The 21,853-nt window shown below is 39.9% G+C and overlaps 1 protein-coding gene across 1 annotated transcript in view; it reads right to left on the bottom strand.

Annotated features, from left to right (window-relative positions):
- Positions 1 to 21,853, bottom strand: part of LOC102490052 (aldehyde oxidase 4) — an 82,980-nt gene that overhangs the window by 12,698 nt on the left and 48,429 nt on the right. Inside the window, exons 20-27 of the mRNA XM_006153083.1 lie at positions 20,466 to 20,562; positions 15,850 to 15,974; positions 12,575 to 12,708; positions 10,676 to 10,763; positions 10,272 to 10,358; positions 9,895 to 10,086; positions 5,400 to 5,627; positions 2,066 to 2,161 (exon numbers count right to left, since the gene is read on the bottom strand). Coding sequence (XP_006153145.1) covers positions 2,066 to 2,161; positions 5,400 to 5,627; positions 9,895 to 10,086; positions 10,272 to 10,358; positions 10,676 to 10,763; positions 12,575 to 12,708; positions 15,850 to 15,974; positions 20,466 to 20,562 — 1,047 coding nt within the window. The remainder of the gene's footprint in view (positions 1 to 2,065; positions 2,162 to 5,399; positions 5,628 to 9,894; positions 10,087 to 10,271; positions 10,359 to 10,675; positions 10,764 to 12,574; positions 12,709 to 15,849; positions 15,975 to 20,465; positions 20,563 to 21,853) is intronic.

Below are 21,853 nucleotides of genomic sequence, written 5' to 3'. Positions count from 1 at the left end.
TTTAGTCGATGCATGTCTTTATCCATAAGATGCATTTCTTGTAGGCAACAGGTAGAGGATTTCTATTTTTTAGTTCATTCAGCCAGTCTGTGTGTCTTGATTAGCGAATTTAGCTTATTCACATTCAACGCTATTATTAATATTTCTGGACATGTTCCTATCATTAAATGAGATATTTTCTTGGTTGCTTTTTGTTCTCTTATAGCCATAGTTCTGACTTTTTAGTTTTCCTGGTGTAGCACTCCTTTCATAACCTTTTTTTTTTTTTTTTTTTGGAGAGATTTTCACTGTAGGGCGCGTGCGCTCACCAGACAGACAGAGAGAGACATAGAGACAGAAAGTGAGAAATCACCCCCCAGGGGGGATGGTCACGCCGCAATCCCTTCTCCTCCATTCTCCTCTCAGGATCTTGGGCACGCACGCACATGCGCCCGGCGTGAGTTTTAAGCCACTGGGTCCGGGACACGAACCGTGGTCGACTACGGGGGAGTCCAGCGACATAGCCATTACGCTAACTGCTGGTTCCCTCCTTTCATAACCTTTTAAAGAACTGGTCTGGAGTTGGTAAATTCTTTCAGGTTTTGCTTATCTAGGAATGCTTTTCTCTTTTTTTTCCACCAGATTCATGCTGTTTTGAAGATATGTCAAAGATCTTCTTTGTGTTTGCTTTCCTTCTTTCTTTCCTTATCTTTTTTTTTTTTTAAGTTTGCTATAGGGTACACATTCACCAGAGAGAGATTGAGAAACAGAGAGAGAAAGGGAAAGTGAGAAATCACACACCCCCTTCCCCAGGGGGGATGGCCATTCCACAATCTCTTCTCTTCCATTCTCATTTTGGGATTTGAGGCATGCATATATATATACACAGCCAGCATGATTTTCAAGCTGCTGACTCTGGAACTAGAATCACGAAGTTGGCCATGTGTTTTCCAGCCACCTTAACCTCCATGCCACCTGCTGGTCCTGTGCTTTCTTTTATGCCTGCTTCATGGAAACCATGTGGCCATATGGTTACTCTGGGACATATAATTTAGTAGGACACACGTGGGCAAACTCCAGGCTCCAGTCTTACCATTTGTCCTGGTGGGTCACAAACAAATGAGCAGATGTTTCCTTTATGAGATATTTTAGAGGTGTAAGGGTTTTGTTGTAAAGAAGCAAGTTTTGTTCAAAGAAGGCCCTATGGATTTTTGTAATTTCCTAATTCCGAGTACACTAGTAAATATATTCTCCCCTTAAACAAAATCTCTTCTCTCTGTCTCTCATTGGGAGAGAAACTTTGCTTCCTACACACATTTTTGATTCAAATGTCATATTCAACAAATACATATTTCACATTTAAGAAAAGAGAAACTTTCCACCTCAATAGTTTTTTATTCTTAACCATATTAGAATTACTTTTTTGAATTAGCACACATAATGGCCAGTTAGGTGACTAAAATTCATAAGTAGATTATGGATTCTAAGAGAATAATTTTTCATCCTACTAAATACATTTGTTTCTAACTGAAGATTTCAATGAACACATTATTGCTTTGAGTAATTGCAATAGAGCTTAAAAGTAGTTTATTTTTGAAAACTAGGATCACATTTTTCAGAATGCCTATGGCCTTGGTTCTTTTGCATACCAGGGGAATAATATAACATTTGCCAACATTTCTGTGTTCCTCAAATCAGGATGAATCTTAAAATTGATTTGTATATTTATTGTGATGGTGTTTCTCCTGCTCACCAAGGGGGGGTGGGACTTAAATTGAGTCTAAGAGTCTATATGCTTTCTTTTTTTATTAATTGCTAGGCAGAGATAGAAAGAGAGAGAAAGGGAGAGGAGAGCATTCCTCACCCTCCTCCTTGCAAAGAGACATGGCTATGCCACAGCCCTTCCTTTGCCATTTCTCCATCCTGTCTGAATTTGGGAGGTGCATACACACTTGGTCAACCTATATTTCAAGCCACAAGGCTGGGATTTGAACTGCAGTAGGCTATGTGGGATCTGGTTCCCTTAACCACGAGGCTAACCTGAGATATACTTTTCTACAATAGAGAAGATGGAAACTTGTCTTACCTGAATCATTTTGGTGTGCAGCCCTTGTCCTAGTTCACAGCCACCGTGAGTCACCAAGACAGAACCATCTAGATAGATGTGGACTAGAGCAGCTGCCTGTGAGAAAATAGTTATAAAACCGGTTTGGAAACAAATGCAGTCACATTGCTGTGAGTTTAGCTGGGGCTGCTGGACATACACCTGTTTCATTGAGCTGATCTCTCTCTGTTCATTCTGGAGAAGAAAGCTATTATTAGTGGCAACAGACAAGTCCTTGTAAGAAATCTCAGACTTGAAAACCATCAGTGTAGAACCATGAATCTGCTCATCTTCATGGTCTTCTGCCTGCTGGAGGCTTGGTGTAGTTGCCCTGGGAGCTGCCTCTCCAAAACCTCAACCTGCAAAGCATTTAAGTATTCTTCCTCCCTGGACATGGAAATTAATTTTAGAGTGATGGAATCTGCAAGAATTAATTGTGGGCATGACCTCTTTCAGATACTAGAGGAACTAGAAGAAACTCGAGACGTGTTATCGATTTCCAAACAGATATTTCAGAATTGTGATGCAGGGATATGGGCCCCATTCTGGAAACTCCATTCAGTGACAGGCTGAAGATAGAACCCAAATGCCCATTTAAGCATTTTTCTTAAAAAAAAAATTATCTACTTCTTCCATGAGAGAGTGAGATAGAGAGAGAAACTGGGAAAGAGAAGCACTTCCACGGGATCCTCACACTGCCATCCACCACCAGCCTCAGTCAGCTAGGATCATGGCCACGCAGTACAGTATGTGTACAGGAAGACCTTGGGATGCAGACTCAGGACCTTCCCATGTAATTTTGTGATTTCAGAATTGTGGAGTACTGTGTTACCACTGTGCTATCCTGGCTGACCCCTCATACCCATTTTTTTTTAAGTTTCGGGATGATTTTGATGATTGGTCAGGTCTGGAATCTGTAATTTAGTCCAGATTCTTGACTTTGTAAAGGGAGAAATGAGGCTTAGAGATTAGGAGACCTTGCCAAACCCAGGTATGTAATTTGTGGTGAAGGCAAGACTGGAACCCACTTGACTTGAGCCTAGTGTGTACTGCAACCAGGTTGTGCTTGTTCTTCAAACTAACTACAGTTGTCCATCCACTGGGCAATTGTTCTAAATGACAAGTCTACAGAATGTGCATGTAGCCTCAGGGACCAGACCCCAGAGACAGGAGGCTGCGTTGTATAATGTGGTTCTGCAAGTCTCTGGAATTTTTCTTCGAAGCAATCCTCATCACACTCACGCACAGGGCCCAGGATCTGGCATCTATCCCCTCGAGACACTACCTCCATATTGACTCCAGTGCCATCGCTACCAGGCTCTTACATATCCACTAACTCATCTTTTCCTGGCATCATACTGTATTCTTAGAATCACTAGATTTTCTACTGGAACTTTTAAACTTTTTTGTTTTCACCTCCGTGACAATTTAAGAGTCATGAGTGATCATGTATAGATGTATAAATAAATGCAGGTGCTTTCAGATACCATCTTAGATTTTATATTGATGATTGAATAAGCACCAGTAGGATCACTTTCATTGAGGTGCATATTAGAGACAAGAGATGGGACAGTGGGTCATCACCATCTGTAAACATTTAGGGATAAAGACTTCAAAATGACTTGTGCAGAAGAGTCACCCTTATTTTGTGAGGATTTAGCTTTAGAAAAACAACCTCACCCCCACATTAAATTGTTACTATTTTTTTTTTTTTAGCGTTCTTTTTTTTTTTTTTTTTTTTTTCTTAGTTGTCTGCTTCTCCACGAAAGCTTTAGGGCACGTGCGCTCTCCAGAAAGACAGAGAAATAGAAAGCAAGAAATCATCCCCCAGGGGGAATGGCCACCCCACAATCCCTTCTCCTCCATTCTCCTCTTCACACGCACATGTGCCCGGCGTGAGTTTAAGCCACCGGGTCCGGGACTTGAACCGTGGTTGGCTACATGGGAATTCAGAGTTATTACACTAACAGCTGGTCCCAAATTGTTACTATTTTGAATACGACTGACTCTTATATTAGGTGGCCAGAAAAGTCATGGCACAGTTTTGCATAGAAAACCAGAGAAATATGTCATGAGTTTTCTGACAACCCAATAATATAGTTACTTAATTTGCAAATTCATTTGTATTTTATAAAAGTATAAGAGCTATAGGAAGCTTATTCTTTGTATTCTGGTTATACATAGTTATATAATATGAAAATAAATAATTCAAGAAACTATTGAGAGTCCACAAGAGTCTTCTTCTTAAAAAGGCTCTCTGTGTTATTCTGGCTCGGGGAGTACTACCTGGGGGAAAGGCGAACAGAACACCTATTCCAGGTAGTGCAGGGCTCCCAGCCTTCCTGTCTCTCCTCACTTCACTTCCTGCCTGGTTAATGGACTCTGAGGGAGGATGTACACAGGAGATAATTTGGGTAAGAAACAGCTTGACACACCTCACACTTTGATGGGAGCCTATGTTTTTTATTTTGTATAAGTTTGGTTATGGGGATGTTTCAGAGATTGATAAGCATAGAAACAAAAATTAAAAAAACAGAATCAGAAACCAAATCCCATGATAAACTGGCTATGGTGACACTAAAAAGTAGGGCCAGTAGTCACTAAATCTCATTATAGGAAACTCCAGGTTTCTATGTGAAGTGTGCATCTCTGTCATGTGTTTGTGAAAGCTCTATCTTCAGAAGAACCCACTGCTCTCTGTAAAAAACTAAGAAAGAGAGAAAGGGATCTTGTTTCCCCAGTTCTTTTTTTTTTTTTTTTCTTTTGAGAGAGAGATTTGCTATAGGGCACGTGTGCTCACTGGAAAGACAGAGAGAGAGAAAGTGAAAAATCGCCCCCCAGGGGAGATGGCCACACCACAATCCCTTCTTCTCCATTCTCCTCTTGGAGTTTGACATGCACACACATGTGCCTGGTGTGAGTTCAAGCCACCGGCCCAAGACTTGAACTGCGGTCGATCATGTGGGAGTTCAGTGTTGTAACGCTTACACCATCTTCTGGTCCTTCCCCAGTGCTTTTATGAATCTGAAATTTCATCTTGTACCCTACTAACCCACGTTTGGACTCTGCCACCTGCCGTCAATCCCTTTGGGCTGGATTTTACTGTAGATTTCTTTCTGGGGTCCTTGATACTGTAACCTGCCAGGCCTGCCCTGGCATCCATGGTCCCCAACTCTTGCCTAAATCGACTCTTTTTTTGTTAAAGAATAGGTTCAGTTTTTTCCCGCTCCCCAGAGGGACCATCCCAAGTAGCCTAAGATTGCCTTTCTCAGAATATAAGGGGCTTCTGAGAAGAAGACATCTATTCCAACCTCACCTGGTTATAGTAGGCCTGGGGGATCCCAATGGTATATTTCATGGGGATGACAGCAAGCCCTCTTTTCTTCCAGTAATTCTTTTTGTTAAATTCCTCTGCAGCCGCTTTCCTGGCATAAAATGAAGATTTCTCCAGACATTCTTTCCAGCATCTCCTCAAGGGCTCTGGATTAAAGGTCTGTTTATAGGCTGTTTTGTTAATTCTCTTATACATGTTTATTTCTTTAACCTGAAAGATGAGAAAGTGAAATGAACTTTTTTTTTGTTTATTTTAGAGGTTTTTGCCTTATGGCACATGCACTCTCCAGAGAGAGGGACAGAGACAGAGACAGTCAGAGGGAAAATGAGAATTTAGTCCCCATAGGGAAAGCCATGCCACAATCCCTTCTCTTTCATTCTCTTCCTGGAATCTTCGGCATGCAAGCACACACAACTGGCATGACTGTCAAGCCACCAGGTCCAGGACTCTAACTGTGGTTGGCCATGTGGGAGTCCACTATACCATCTGCTGGCTCAAAATTAAATGAATTTTAAGACCAGACCAGGCCCATCCAGAGATGGATACTGAACTTCAGCTGTGAAATATTGTTTGCTTTTCTTGATCAAAAATGAGGATTTTCTGCTGAGACTTCCTCTTCCAGAATCATTTCTAGTGGGTAGGGCTCTTCCTCTGCCTCCTTCTCTCCATTTCTCTCTGTCTCTCTCTGTCTCACTGTGTCTCCCTGTGACTTTTAATATTAAAAAAATTTTTTTAAGGTAAAGTATTCTTTGGGCTCTCAAGCCTTTCTTTTATTGTGCTATTTGCTGTCTTTCCCCATTTCATTTAGGAAAGGCACAAACCCAGGCCAGGCCCATCCTGAGATGGATACTGAACTTCAGCTATGAAATATTGCCTGCTTTTTTTGACCAAAATGAAGATTTTCTGCTGAGACTTCCTCCTCCAGAATAATTTCTAGTGTGTAAGGCTCTACCTCTGTCTCCTCTCCATTTCTCTGTCTCTCTCTGTCTTGTTGTGTTTCCCTGTGACTCTTAATTTTTTTTAGCTTTCTTTGCTTTTTAATATTAAAATCTAATTTTTATTATTTTTTCTTCCTTTTCATTTCATTTTTTCTTCTTTCCTCTTCTTTAATTCTTTTCCTTTTTTCTTTATCTTTATTCATTGGCTGCTCAGCTTCTCTGCACTAAGTGTCTAGACAGGTCGGAGTGAACAGGATCCAAACATCTAAATATGATTAGGGTCAGGATATTCCTCTATGCCCACTAAATCTGATGCAAAAAGAGTGAAAATGGAACAGAAGAGATATTGTAGATCACCTCCTCCTTCACGTCTCTGAACACTCAGATTAAACTTCAAGAATTAGGAAGAAATGCACCATCTGTCAGATGAATAGAAATCACCACAGGGTCACAAGAAATATGGGAAAGCAAGAAAATACCTCTCCTCCAAGGGAAAAGAATAACTCATCTTCATCCTCAGACAGGACAATGAAACTCATGGAAATGTCTGATAAGGAATTTAGAAAACTCATAATGACAAAGCTAACAGAGATGGAAGAGAAGAGATAGAATGAATTGCAGAAGTGGCAGGAGAAAGGAGCCGATGAGTTCCAGGAGGTGAGGAAATTCTTGCAAGATCTAAAAGAGGAAATGTACATTATAAAAAAGAGTAAAATGGACCTATTAGAGATAGAGGCTATAAAACAGAAAATCAAAACCTCCCTTGAAAGTATTAAAAGCAGACTAGATCATACAGAAAGTCGAACATTAGTTGTAAAAGGTAGAATCGCTGGCCTAGAAAAATCCACCACAAAGACTGAGAAAATGGCCCCGAAAAATGAGAATAATATACAAGAAACACAAGATACCATCAAACATCCAAAGATCTGGATAATTGATATCCCAAAAAGTGAAGAGACTCATAAGGGCATTGATAATCTCTTCCATGAAATCCTGCAAGAAAATTTTCCAAACTTAGAGAGGCATTCAAAGATCCAGGCCCAAGAAATACAAAGGACCCCCAATAGAATCGACCCAAGAAGATCTTCTCCAAGACACATTATAGCCAGATTGACCAAAACCACAGACAAAGACAAGATACTAAGATTGGCAAGAGAGAAATGTCAAGTTACCTACAAAGGATATCCCATCAGGCCGACAGCGGACCTCTCATCAGAAAAAATGCAAGTGAGGAAAGAATGGGAAAATATATTCAAAGTGTTAAGGGAAAAGCAATTGCAACCACGGATGCTATACCCGGCAAGATTATTCTTCATACGAGAGGAAAAGACAAGAATATTCTCAGATAAACAAAACCTGAAAGAATTTACCAACACCAGATCAGATCTCCAAGAAGTTCTCAAGGGAGTGCTATGTCAGGAAAATTAAATACAGGCACACAGAAATAAGAGTTCAAAAACTAAGAAAATGGCCAACTTAATTATAGGGACAAAGTCTAGAGTTGAATATTATAGCCCAGAATTTAATTGGGAAGATCAAACCACAACAGAAGATAGATTAAGTACATGAGACTGAACTGGTGAAATAGAATTTCAAGACTTTTGACTAAAACACTGCTGATTTTCTTCTAGGCTTTGTTTTCTGGTTTTAAGGATTTTTGTCTTGTCTTGAGCTGCCAATAGGTTCATGTACCTACTATTTGAACAGAATCCCAACCTGTTTCCTGGCTTTAAGTTTTAAGCATAGTTCCTTAGCATTTGATTTATTAAAGCGAAAACTGCTTTTCTTGAAATTAAATTATAGTAAAAAATACATAATTAATGACCATAGTAAGCTACATAGCATCATATTCATTCTTCTCAGTTTCACACCTGAAGTCAGGCTTGTATTCATGGATACATGTATATCAGCTGAACTTACTATTGAAAGTAGTTAGATTATTCAAGAAATTTTGTGAATCAAAAAATGTCAGGAAATGGGACCAGCAGTTAGCGTAATGGCTATGTCGCTGGACTCCCATGTAGTTGACTGCAGTTCGAGTCCTGGATTTGGTGGCTTAAAACTCAAGTGGGCACGTGAGCGTGTGTGCCCAAGATCCCGAGAGGAGAATGGAGGAGAAGGGATTGCGGCGTGACCATCCTCCCTGGGGGGTGATTTCTCGCTTTCTGTCTCTATGTCTCTGTCTGGCGAGCGCACGCGCCCTATAGCGAAAATCTCTCCAATAAAAAATAAAACAATAAAAAAAGAAAATGCTTTTACTCTTACACAAGCACTTTATTCATTTTCTATTTACTTTTAAGACAGTGTTTCACCTTCTCATGATCCTCTGGCCTCAGCCTCTCCAAACCACTGGGATTATGGGCACATTCCCTCGCACCTGACCCTAAGTCTGACAAGGAATCAAACTTGCAGCCCCAGCCTGCTGAGCACAATGTCTTAGCTTCGAGCTTCAGCTCGGTCACCTTATTCTTTATTGTTATCAAATTAGCTCTTCAAATTCCTAAACTGTGATAAAATGTTTGTACAAATGGCTGTAATCATCCCACTCTCTTGATTTGTGCCCTGGGCAGTAGCACATTTATTCTGGGAGGGGCCTTGTGACTTGCTTTGGCCAATGGGGCAACACATATATGGGGCAGGTAGAGACTTGAGAAGTGCTTGTGCATTAAGACGAGTCACATTCTTGGGGACTCCGTGACCCACACCATGAGAATAAATATGTGCTGTTGCCTACTGGAGGATGAGAGACTCAGTGGAGCAGAGAAGAGTCTTCTCAGCCATGGCATCCCCTAGACAAACCAGCCCTATAGCCACCAGCTATATCAGTGAAACCATCTTAGAATATAAAGCTTAAGTAAATTGGCCCAGACCAGAAGAACTACTCAACCGATCCACAGAATCATAAGAAATATTGGGTTGTCCGCGAAGTCATGACATTTTTTTCCTATGTTTTTCTATGCAAAAAACCATCGTGACTTTTCTGGCAATGCAATACTATTTGTTGTTTTAAGTCACTAAGTTTTGGGGTTGACCTACTCTATAACAAAAGTTAACTGATATACGAATGATGCACTTTCTTTCTTTAAATCCACATAGAAGCTGACATAATGCTATATGTAGGTGCTCAACATAAATTTGAACCAATGATGCCAGCATTTTATTAGAGGATTCTGATGGATTACCTGCTATGGTCAGAATGAATCTTTTAAGAAGCATGTGTTGAAAACGTAATCCCTGGTGCAGTGTTGGGAGGAGGGGCCTAATGGAAGGTGTTCAGGTCATGAAGGATCCACTCTGAAAAATGCATTAGCGCCTAATATAAAATGACCTGAGATGGTGAGTTCCATCCCTCAGTCTCTTGCATGTACTCGCTGGCTCTTTTATTCTCTGCCGTGGGATGATGTAATAAAAAGGCCCTCACCAGATGCACCCCCTTAATCTTAGAGTTCTGAGCCTTCAGAACATGAGCCAAATAATTTTCTGTTTATGAGAAATTATCCAGCCTCAAGTATTCTGTTATAGCAGCAGAAAATGATTACCTCTTCAGGGAGCAAGTTACACTGAGATGCCACAGCCGTTATGTAGGTCTCGACTACCACTGTACTCTGAGGGAAGCCAAACCCTCGGAAGGCAGTGTTGGATGGCAAATTTGTTTTGCAAGGTCTACCTCGGCACCGGAAATTAGGAATATGATATGCATTTTCAGATTTCAGCACAATGAACTCCACCACCTGAATTAAAGCACAACAAAACAAAACTTCACATCAGTCAAATATTCAAAGCCACTTATCTGAATTTCATTTACTTGAACACTTTGCAGAATTTATCTAGTTTGTAAGACAAATATTTGTGCAAAGAAAATGTTGCACACACAACTCAACTGTTAACCTGCGGGAAAGGCACATTTCTTATTTACCATTTCAGACTCATCAGGAGTGCATCCACCATTGACATAGTACTCAACGTCAGCAGCTTTGATCACACCGTTGTTCATAAATCCAACCTGCAGAGTGAAAACAGGACAATTTTCTCTAGCTCTTCTTTGCCACCAAACCATGATACACAAACACATCGGGTCATAGCTGTCAGTCCAGACTTAGCTTCTTTGCACAACCAGATATGACAGTCACCAGAGGAACACAGATTGGTGCCAAGTTGAACATGATCCCAACAGCAAGTTCTGACTAGAGTTAGGCAGCATCCGAGTATCTCTTTCAAGTGGTGTGGAATTTAATCATTGCTTTTACCATCGGTTGGTTAAACCAGTGAAACCTTGGACAATGTCTCAAGCAGTGTGCTAAACTTTTTGCTGTCACTCACTTTGTATTTTCCGAGGAGTGGGTGGCGTCCAGCTGTTATCAGCATGTCATCACCACGCTCTAGGACAAACCGGATTGGGTGGCCAGTCCTACAGGAAATAACATTGTCAATATGACGGATGCTCCTTAAAGTTGTAGAAACAGAGATTGGGGAAGGGACTTGATTACCATTTAGCTTAGTGGTTGTTCAATGGGGGTAGGAACATGTCTTAAACAATGCTGTGAAAGTTTGTGGGGGCATTAAATTAAAAAAAATGATTAGTTTAATCATGTCTCAGAATTTGTATATTGTAATGATTTGTATTTCCTTTTTATATGACATTAAGGAGTTGTATGATTACCTTATAATCATATATATGTCTTCTTCTTATGAATTTCACTTCAGGTTAGTAAAGGGAGCATTAAAATATTTATCATAAGGAGGATGTTGAGAATGAAAGGTTGAGATCCAAAGCTCCGTAGAGCTCAGCCTCACTCACAATCAGATTCTATTCTGATAAAATGCTGGGGGCCAGCAGGTTGTGTGGTAGTTAAGGTGTTGGACTCCCACGTGGCCAATAGCAGTTCGAGTCTTGGATCCTGCTGGCTTGAAAATCATACTGGGTATGTGTACATGCATGCCCCAAATCCCAGGAAGAGAATGGAGGAGAAGGGATTGCAGCATAGCCATCCTCCAGGGGGATGATTTCTCATTCTCTCTCTCTCTCTCTCCGTATATTGTAATGATTTGTATTTCCTTTTTATATGACATTAAGGAGTTGTATGATTACCTTATAATCATATATATGTCTTCTTCTTATGAATTTCACTTCAGGTTAGTAAAGGGAGCATTAAAATATTTATCATAAGGAGGATGTTGAGAATGAAAGGTTGAGATCCAAAGCTCCGTAGAGCTCAGCCTCACTCACAATCAGATTCTATTCTGATAAAATGCTGGGGGCCAGCAGGTTGTGTGGTAGTTAAGGTGTTGGACTCCCACGTGGCCAATAGCAGTTCGAGTCTTGGATCCTGCTGGCTTGAAAATCATACTGGGTATGTGTACATGCATGCCCCAAATCCCAGGAAGAGAATGGAGGAGAAGGGATTGCAGCATAGCCATCCTCCAGGGGGATGATTTCTCATTCTCTCTCTCTCTCTCTCCAGTGAGTGCACATGCCCTGTGGCAAAAAACTAAAAAACAGTTCATTAAGAAGTCTGGTTTCCATGTTTCTATTTGTTTGTTTGTTTGTTTTGCTTTTGCTTTTTGCCATAGAGTGTGTGTTCTTACCAGGGAGACAAAGATAAAGGAAAAGTGAGAAATCACCCCCTAATGGGGTTGGCCATGCCCAATCCCTTCTCCTCCATTTTCCTCTTAGGATTTTGGGCACACAAACACAGGTGTCAAAGTGATTTTTAAGCCATCAGGTCCAGGATTCAAGCTGCAGTTGGCCATGTAGGAGTCTGGTGCCTTAACCACCATACCACCTGCTAGCCCCAGGACTTTGGTTTCTGATGGAGCATTCCCAGTGCCTGCTTCTTATAGGATAGCCTTCTCTTTTCTTAGAAAGTGCCAATCGGCTAAGATGTTCAGTTTTTCTTTTTGTACTTGTGGTCTGGAATAAGTTAAGCTTGTCTTGAATATGTCTTCATGAACTTCGGAAGTTGCAAGGCTGACAAAAGTCAAGGCTGTTCAGTGCCTGGATATTCCAACCGAACGAGGCAAAGGCTAAGTGACTATTCCAGGTAGCAGCAGAGCCCCTGGTTTATCTCATGACAAAACTTGTCTCTCGTAAGGTCAGGTTTTGGCTTTCCTTCCCCTCAGCCAACCCCAGCTGAGCTGAAAGCTGGGGTGCAGGCTGGAGGACTCAGGTGGCAGCAACGGTATTGTACTGTGACATTAACAACTTTCACTGTTACTTACTTGTTGGCAGCCACAGCACTGATAGCTCCTAGCAGAGCAGGCTTGGTCACTTTGCCCCCAAATGCTCCGCCGGCTCTTCTCATGTGGCAGGCGACTCTGTTCCTGGGGATGTTTAGTGCTGCAGCTGTGTATTCCTGCAAGAGGCAAGTCCCCAGAACCACACAAGTGCAATTTAATAACTGTGCTCCTCCACGTTGTTTACTGCTGCTCAGTAAAAGGAACTTGGGAATTTGATAAGGACGTACATGTGGAGTCGTGCGACCCTCGTCATGACATAGCTACAGGATGTTTTCAGCATCCTTGTATCCAAGGTTTCTTTTACAAGCCATCACTTCTCATCTGTCATCACACTGCAGCACCAGGCAACTATTAAACTTTCTGTCTGCATAGATTTGCCTGTTTTGAACATTTTGTAAAAATGGACTCATCCAATATACGTTCTTTTATGACTGGTTGCTTTCACACAGCATGTTTTCAAGGTTCATCTATATCATAGCATATATCAGTATTTCATTCCTTTTTATAGCCAAAAATACCCCATTGTATCTACAGTATATACCTAATTTTGTTCATCTATTCATTTTTTTTCTTTTTTTGGAGAGGTTTTTGGTATAGGGTACATGCGCCCTCCAGAAAGACAGAGACAGAGAGACAGAAAGCGAGAAATCACCCCCCATGGGGGATGGCCATGCTGCAATCCCTTCTTCTCTATTCTCCTCTCAGGATTTTGGACACACACATCCAGCATGACTTTAAGCCACCGGGTCTGGGACTCGAACCGCAGTCGACTACATGAGAGTCCAGTGACATAGCCATTACGCTAACTGATGGTCCTGTCTATTCATTATTGGTGGACATTTGGGTAGTTTCCTCTTGTGATTTTTATGATTAATGCTACTGTGAACTTTTGTGTATAAGTTTTTTTTTTTTTTTTTTGCTATAGGCATATGCACTTGCCAGAAAGACAGAGACAGAGAGACAGAAAGTGAGAAATCCCCCCCCCCCAGGGGGAATGGCCATGCTGCAATCCCTTCTCCTCCATTCTCCTCTTGGGATCTTTGACACGCACGCACACATGCCCGGCGTGAATTTAAGCCACCAGGACCAGGACTTGAACCTCAGTCAACTACATGGGAGTCCAATGACATAACCATTATGCTAACTGCTGGTCCCATGTATAAGTTTTTATTTAGATATACATCTGCATTTCTCTTGGGCAGATACTTAGTTGTGGAATTGCTAGCTATATGGTCACTATTTTTAAAAAGAATGATTTATTTAAATTTATTTGTTATTACGGTTATTATTGTTATGTTTAATTTGACCAGAGACAGACAGAATGAGAAAGAGAGAAAGTGTGAAGGCAAGCTGCCAGGTTTGAGACTTGAACTGTGATTGACCATGTGAGAGTCCAGTGCCTTAACCAGTGTCTGTTTTTACTGCCGCTCTAGGTTTTGGGCTGTAGCAGTCAGTGGGTACCCAGTGCCCCAGTTACCCCTGGGAAATGCCTGCTGTTGTGGAGCTCGCTATACCCCAGGAGGTGTTGGTGGCAGGTGGCAATCATGACCTTGGGGCATACATGCTGTCCTTTGGAGTCCAGAGTCATAGGTTTCTTCCAGAAGGGCCCGCAGAGGTGATATTTATTCTTTAATGTGGGAAAAAAATAACTGATGGCAGTGACTTACAGGTCAGATAGCTGTGTAGGAGCAAACCCTATATCTTCCCCTTTGTTTACTTAAAACTTATCTGTGGAGACCACAGGCACATCCGAGCTCAGAAGCAGTGGCATTAGCCTTTCATTTTGCCTTGAATGGCGGCTGGCAGCTCCCTTCTCCATGGAGCCTACTCACCCTTTTTAGGACCTCAGGGTGTCAGTTCACCTGTGCTTCACCAGGAAGCCCTGAGCTTTTCCCCTCATTAGTGCTTGCCATTACTCCTCCCGCAACCCCAGTACGATTTTTGTAAGTATACTCCCTGCTTGGCACTCTTTCAGGACCAACAGCTCCATATTTGGTGCAGGGGAATATTAGAGGATTTTCTTCACTCCTCTGGGTGCAGCAAAGCCTCATTTCTCAACCACTAGCATAGGACTGACTTTTACATGCTATATACAGAGCCAGGCTAAAATTGTCTTGGAAATGCCATTCCTTTACATGTTCACCACCAATGCATGAGAACATTCATGTAGAAAAGTAAAACATATGAACTAAAAAAAAAATTTGAGATGAATGCTAAGGCTTTGACCTCCTTAAGAATAAGTTACACACTTCAATTATTATGAGGAAAAGATGAACTTTGCCCTATATTTTGAAAGGTAGTAAAATTTCTAGGTCACTTTGAAATGTCTTTCTTAAAAAATTAGAAAATGTGTTGGGGCAACAGGTGGCACAATGATTAAAGCACTGAATTCTCACATGGATGACTTCATGGTTTGAGCCCCAGACCCCAGACTTAAAAATCATGCTGGGCATGTGTCCATGCATGCCCAAAACCCGAAGAGGAGAATGAAGGAGAAGGGACTGCAGCATGGTCATTTCCCCTGGGGAGTGATTGCTCACTTTCCCTCTTTTTTTCACTCTCTGGTGCATGCAAGTACCTTACTGCAAAAACTTAAAAACTTAAAAATTAAAAAAAAAAAAAGAGTGTCATAGGCGTACTTTTGTCCCATTCTACTAGCCAGAGTTTTCAAAGAGGGTTTAAAAAAAGAACTGGCTAGAAAAATCATTACATTGATCAAATCTCAAAATCAATTTTCATATATAAAATTGTTACTTACTTCTTCCATGCAGTCTCTTCTTTATCTTTAAATGTGTGCCTCCAGGCATGCTTATTTATTTTCATTGTCTCAAGCTAACATTTAAAATGTGTATTAAGGGAACAGTAGGTGGCGTGGTGGGTAAGGCGCTGGACTCCCATGTGGTCAGCTGCGGTTTAATTCCTAGACCTGACAGCTTGCTTTCTCACTTTCTCTCTCACTCTCTCTCTCTTTCTCTCTTGCTCTGCTCCTCTCTGGTCAAATTAAAATAAGTAAATAAATCCATAAAGTTAAATAAAATAATTCTTTAAAAAATGTGTGTTAAAGTCAATAAATCCACATTTTTGAATTTCAAAAAGATATATATGTCTCATTTTCTTCTTTCTGGATTTTAGCTAATGTCAAGTGTGCGAGCAGTTCAAGAGTGGGGGAGTCAGTGGGCTCTGACCATGAAGTGCCTGCTTGCAAGGGCTTCATATCCACGGTCATCTGGAGCCTCATTTTTCCACTATCCCGTTACCTGCACATGGGTTGGAAACTGTGTCCCAAGGTGTAAGACCATTTCTTTATCTTCTTCTTTTGGGATAGCCAGGATTGTTTGTGTTTCCATGTAAAAATGTTCCTGTCCTTCCACATGAACTTCACCTGGAAAGCATAAATATAGAGCAATGTTTAATCAGAAGTTCCAGGGTGCAAGCTCTCAGAGGTATTTTGTTTATTAAGAATTAATTGCTTGAATTTGTGGAGAACTGAACTTTATATCATTTGCTTAAAACATTTTCTCTAAGAAATTAAAAACTGGCAAAAGACTTGAAAAAACATTTCTCCAAAGGGAATATAATAATTGCCAATGTGCACATGAAATGGTTCAGCATCATTAATCATCAAAGAAATCCAATTAAAGCCATAATGAGATGCTGGTTCACATCAGTCAGATTAGATGAAACCAAAAACATTGGAACAATGGAACTTTTTTTTTTTTTTTAATGTTTTTGCTATGGGGTATGTACACTTGCTGAAGAGGAGAGAGACAGTGGGAGGGAAAGCAAGAAATCACCCCCCATGGAGGATGACCATGCTGCAATCCCTTCTCCTTCATTCACTTCTTGGGTTCTTGGCACTCGTGCACATGGGCCTGACATGACTTTCAAGCCACTGGATCTGAGACTCGAATTGTGGTTGGCCATGTGGGAATTCAACTGCCTTAACCACTATACCACCTGTTGGCCCCACAATGGAACTCTTAATTGCTAGCAGGATTATAATGGGAACGAGTTTTAATTTTTTCTTTCTTTTCCTTTTTCTTTTCTTTTTTTTTTCTCCCTAATATTTGGTCTTGACTACTACAAATATGTATGTTTAGTTTTAGCAATTCCATTTCTGGGTATATTCCATCAGAAGTAAATACTATGTTCAACAATAGACATGCGTAATAACATTTATAGTATTTCATCATAATGACCCCAAGTTAAAAACAACTCAAATGTCCATCAACTATAGAATGGATAAATAAATTGTGAAATATTCCTAAAAATAATATATTCCCAAACCATTAAAAAGCCTATGCAATAATATTTATTTATTTTTAATTTCTTTTTCCATTTATTTATTTTTACATTTTCCCCCAAACATTTACATATAGAAAAATTTTTGCTCACACTCCATAGTTCTTGAGAGTTAATAAACAACTTTCAAAATTTTAGAGTACTGAGTTTTAAAGATAATATTCAAAATGTTTCTTATAATTTTGTATAATTTTGTTTGTGACTCTATAACAATAGAAACAGTATGGTTTGAGTAGTTGACATGTAAATATTAAAAAAAAAACTCTCCAAAATATTTAAAACCACACTGTCTCTGTTGTTATAGAGTCAGAAAAAATTATATAAAATTAAAAGAAATATTTTGAACATTATCTGTAAAACTCAGTATTCTGAAATTTAGAAAGTTGTTTATTAATTGTCAAGAACTATGGAGTATGAGCAAAATTTTTTGATATGTAAAGTAAATGTTTGGAGAAAAATGTAAAAATAAATAAATGGAAAAAAAAGGAAACAACATGGATGACTCTTCCATACTTAATTAATTAATTTATTTTTTTTTGGAGAGGTTTTCGCTATAGGGTGCGTGCTCTCGCCAGACAGACAGAGAGAGACAGAGAGACAGAAAATGAGAAATCACCCCCAAGAGGGGATGGTCATGCCACAATCCTTTCTCCTCCATTCTCCTCTCGGGATCTTGGGCATGCACATACACGCACCCGGTGTCAGTTTTAAGCCACCGGGTCCAGGACATGAACTGCGGTCGACTACATGGGAGTTCAGTGACATAGCCATTATGCTAACTGCTGGTTCCCACTTAATTTAAGTTTAAAAAGGGCACAAGACATGCTATACTGGAAGTTTCCATTTATATTAAGTTCAAAATGGATAAAAGTATTCTATGGTGATAAAAGTTAAAATAATACTTTGGGGAATTACTAAGAGAGGACACAAACTTTCTTTTTTCTTTTTCTATTTTAAAAAAATTATTTATTTATTTTATATTCTTTCACTGAACTTCATCACAGCGTACAAAATGGGATTTCTCATCCAGAATACACTGTATAGTGGCTTAATCATACATGTTATCATCAACAAGTAATTTTACTTTCTTCTTTCTTATATATATATATATATATATTTAACTCTATTTCTCACCCTCTGCCATTTTATATCCTCCTCCCACACTATCTCTGATATCTGCAGTTGCTTTCCATTTCTCTTTAATTTTTTCTACATTTTATTGATTCACAAAATACCTTAATGAATCTAACTACTTTCAATAGCAAGTTCAGCTGATATATACATATCTGTGAACACATGTAGACTTTAGGCATGAAACTCTCTGAGTAGAATGAATATATAATAACATAGCACCTAGCTGAGAATATATAGCTTACTGTGGTCATTAAATAGGTATTTTAAAATATATTTCTTAATTTCAAGAAAGGCAGTTTTAGCTTTAATAAATCGAAACTTAAAAAATGTTAAGATAACTTTGCTTAAGACTTAAAGTCAGGAAACAGGTTATCATTTGGTTCAAATAGTAGGTACATGGACCTCTTGACTATTTAAGAAAAGACAAAAATCCTTAACTCTGGAAAACAAAGCATAGAAGATCAGTAATGTTTTAGGCAAAAGTCATAAAATTCTATTTCACAAGTTCAGACTCATGTACTTTATCTTCTGTTGTGATCCAATCTTTCTGTTTAAATTCTAGAAGGTAATGTTCAACTCTGGACTTGTCCCTATAATTAAGCTGGCCATTTTCTTAACTGTTTTAGAACTCTTATTTCCGACTTTAGTGTTTCCTAATATAGCACTCCCTTCAGCACTTCTTGGAGAACTGGTCTGATGTTGGTAAATTCTTTCAGGTTTTGTTTATCTGATAATGTTCTTGTCTTCTCTTCCCATATGAAGGATAATCTTGCTGGATATAGTATTCTTGGTTGAAATAGTTTTTCACTCAACACTTCGAGTGTATTTTCCCATCCTTTCCTTGCTTGCATTGTTTCCTATGAGAGGTTGCTGTTAGCCTGATGGAATATCCTTTGTAGGTAATTTGACATTTCTCTCTTTGTAATTTTAGTATCCTGTCTTTGTGGTTTTGATCAATCTGGCTATAATGTGTCTCGGAGAAGATCTTCTTGGGTTAATTCTCTTAGGGGTCCTTTGTTATTTTTTGGGTCTGGATCTTTAAATGCCTGTCTAGGTTTGGAAAGTTTCTTCACCTTCTGGGATACCAATTATCTGAATGTGTTGACATTTAATGGTATCCCGTATTTCTTGTATATTATTTCTCATTTTTGGGGACTATTTTCTCAGTCTTTGTGGTGAATTTTTCTAATCTATTGATTCTGTCTTCTACATCTGAGATTAAATTTTCTGCATGATCTGGTCTGCTCTTAATACTTTCAAAAGAGGCTTTGAGTTACTGTATTATAGCCTTCATCTCTAACAGTTCCATTTGATTCTTTTTTTTTTTTTTGAGAGGTTTTTGCTATAGGGTGCATGTGCTTGCCAGAAAGACAGAGAGAGACAGAGAGATAGAAAGCGAGAAATCACCCCCCCCCCCAGGGGGGATGGCCATGCCGCAATCCCTTCTCCTCCATTCTCTTCTCAGGATCTTGAGCACGCACATACATGTGCCCAGTGTGAGTGTAAGCCACTGGGTCCGGGACTCGAACCACAGTTGGCTACATGGAAGTTCAGTGACATAGCCATTACGATAACTGCTGGTCCCCCATTTGATTATTTTTTAATGATATCTATTTCCTCTTTCAGCTCTCGCAAGAACTTCCTCACCTCCTGGAACTCGTCAGATCTTTTCTCTTGCCTCTTCTGGAGTTCATTGTCTCTCGTCTCTTCCATTTCTGTTAGCTTTGTCACTATGAATATTCTAAATTTTTTATCAGACATTTCCATGAGTTCCATTAGACTGTCTATGGGTGAAGAGGAGTTATTCTTTCCCCTTGTGGGAGAGGTATGTTTTTGGTTTCTCATATTTCTTGTGCCTCTGTGATGACTTCTAGTTCTCTGATGGGCTATTTGTTTCTTTCTAATTTCTAGAAGTTCAGTCTGAGTGTTCAGAGGCATGCAGGAGGAGGTGATTTGCAAACTCTTTGCTATTTCATTTTTCTCATGGGGGAATCTATCAGGGTAAATTCTCAGCAGAAAAATCTTCATTTCTCTTATTCCCTGGAAGTACCAGTTCTCAGCTGCCATGGAGGACTCAATCTTCTTCTGAAAGCCTGCCCTTTTTGCCTCTACAGGGTAAATTCTCAGCAAAAAAATCTTCATTTCTTTTATTCTTTGAAAGCACTAGTTCTCAGGTGCCATGGAGGACTCTGACAGGACACCAACTTTCTAGAGTGCTGGAAATGTGATATGTATAGTATTTACATAAATGTGTACATACATATATATGTAAAAATTCACCAAGCTGGAAACCTATCATGCATTTCAAATTATCATTTTTAAAAAATCACTTTGGGAAAGAGAAGCACTGTGTTGAATTTCAGTATTTCTCAAACCAGATGATTGAAATTAGTCTTCAATTTCAGAAACTTCATTTTTAAGACTGAAAACTACTTACCTTCAATGATTTGGTCAACATATTTAAAGGCATGATCTACATCTCCTTGCTCGATTTTTTTCTCAACAGAAAGAAAAGAATTGTGCTCTAGGGCTTGCTGCAGTGGAAAAACAAACCAAAACAAACAACAGTTTTTTTGACATTCTAGTAAATTATTTATCCTCCATCAAAATTTCATTCTCCCTCTGTGTCACAACTTCACACACAAAGACAATCAGAGCTGGAGTAGCATGGAGAGGCAGCAGAAATTGGATTCAAATGAACTACAGGAATTGGTGATTCATTAATTTTGTTCAAGGCTCTGGGAAGCGTTTAGTGAGATACGAGAGTTTACAAACATGGTCCCACCTCCAGATTACCAGGTGATGATCTGAGGCAGTTTGGTATTAAGGTGTCAATTTTGGAGTTTGGGAAAGTACACAACAGAGTGAAGAAGGTCAAGAAGGAGGATGCTGGTGGGGTCTGGTATGCTCAGGGATGGCCTTGCATAGTTGATCTGAGTTGAATCCTAAATCATTTGAAGTCAAGGACACATCATAAAATAATAGTTTGAGGTTGAAACCAAGCTAAGAGGCCTAAATGGGGACAAGGCCAGGCTGACTGAAGCACAGCTTTCTATCAAGAAATAGCAGTTACTGAGTTTGGAAAAAGTGAATTAAGGCTATACTATGGAAAACCTTGATTCCATACTAGAAGTTTGAACCTTATCTGAAGGATGTTGTCGAATAGGAAAAGTGACCTGGTGAACTCTGTGGCTTAGGAAGGTTAATGTGGTGGGTAGAGATGGACTGAAATGGAAGACAGGACTCTCTTTAAATGGTTGTAGTAGTAAATCTGACAAGGTGGTGAGTGAGGATTGGGCTAGAGAGTGGAGTGAATGAAAAGAACAGGGAGGATTTAGGATATATTTGGTAGCTGTTAGGAAGAATAGGGAAAACCAAAGAGATTGCTCCAGACTGTATCCTACTTGGGGGAATTAGATTGCTTATGCATCTGTCTATCCTTCTAACCCCTCACTATCCAACACAGATTCATTGAGCACTGACTATGGGTGCAGCATTCTTGAACACCAGGATTATAAAGCACAATACAACACATCCTAGCCCTCATTAATAACAACTTAAAAAAACAAGATAGCGGGAACCAGCAGTTGGCGTAATGGTTATATCGCTGGACTCCCACGTAGTCGACTGCGGTTCACGTCCTGGACCTGGTGGCTTAAAACTCACGCCTGGCGCGTGTGCATGCGTGCCCAAGATCCCGAGAGGAGAACAGAGGAGAAGAGATTCTGGCGTGGCTATCCCCCCAGGGGGTGATTTCTCGCTTTCTGTCTCTCTGTCTCTCTCTGTCTGTCTGGCGAGCACACGCGCCCTATAGCAAAAATCTCT

This window comes from Tupaia chinensis, unplaced genomic scaffold (genome assembly GCF_000334495.1).
Source record: "Tupaia chinensis unplaced genomic scaffold, TupChi_1.0 Scaffold000361_2, whole genome shotgun sequence".
Taxonomy (NCBI): Eukaryota; Metazoa; Chordata; class Mammalia; order Scandentia; family Tupaiidae; genus Tupaia; species Tupaia belangeri.
Note: the sequence above shows the minus strand (reverse complement) of the source record. Positions and strands in the feature narration are given on the sequence as shown.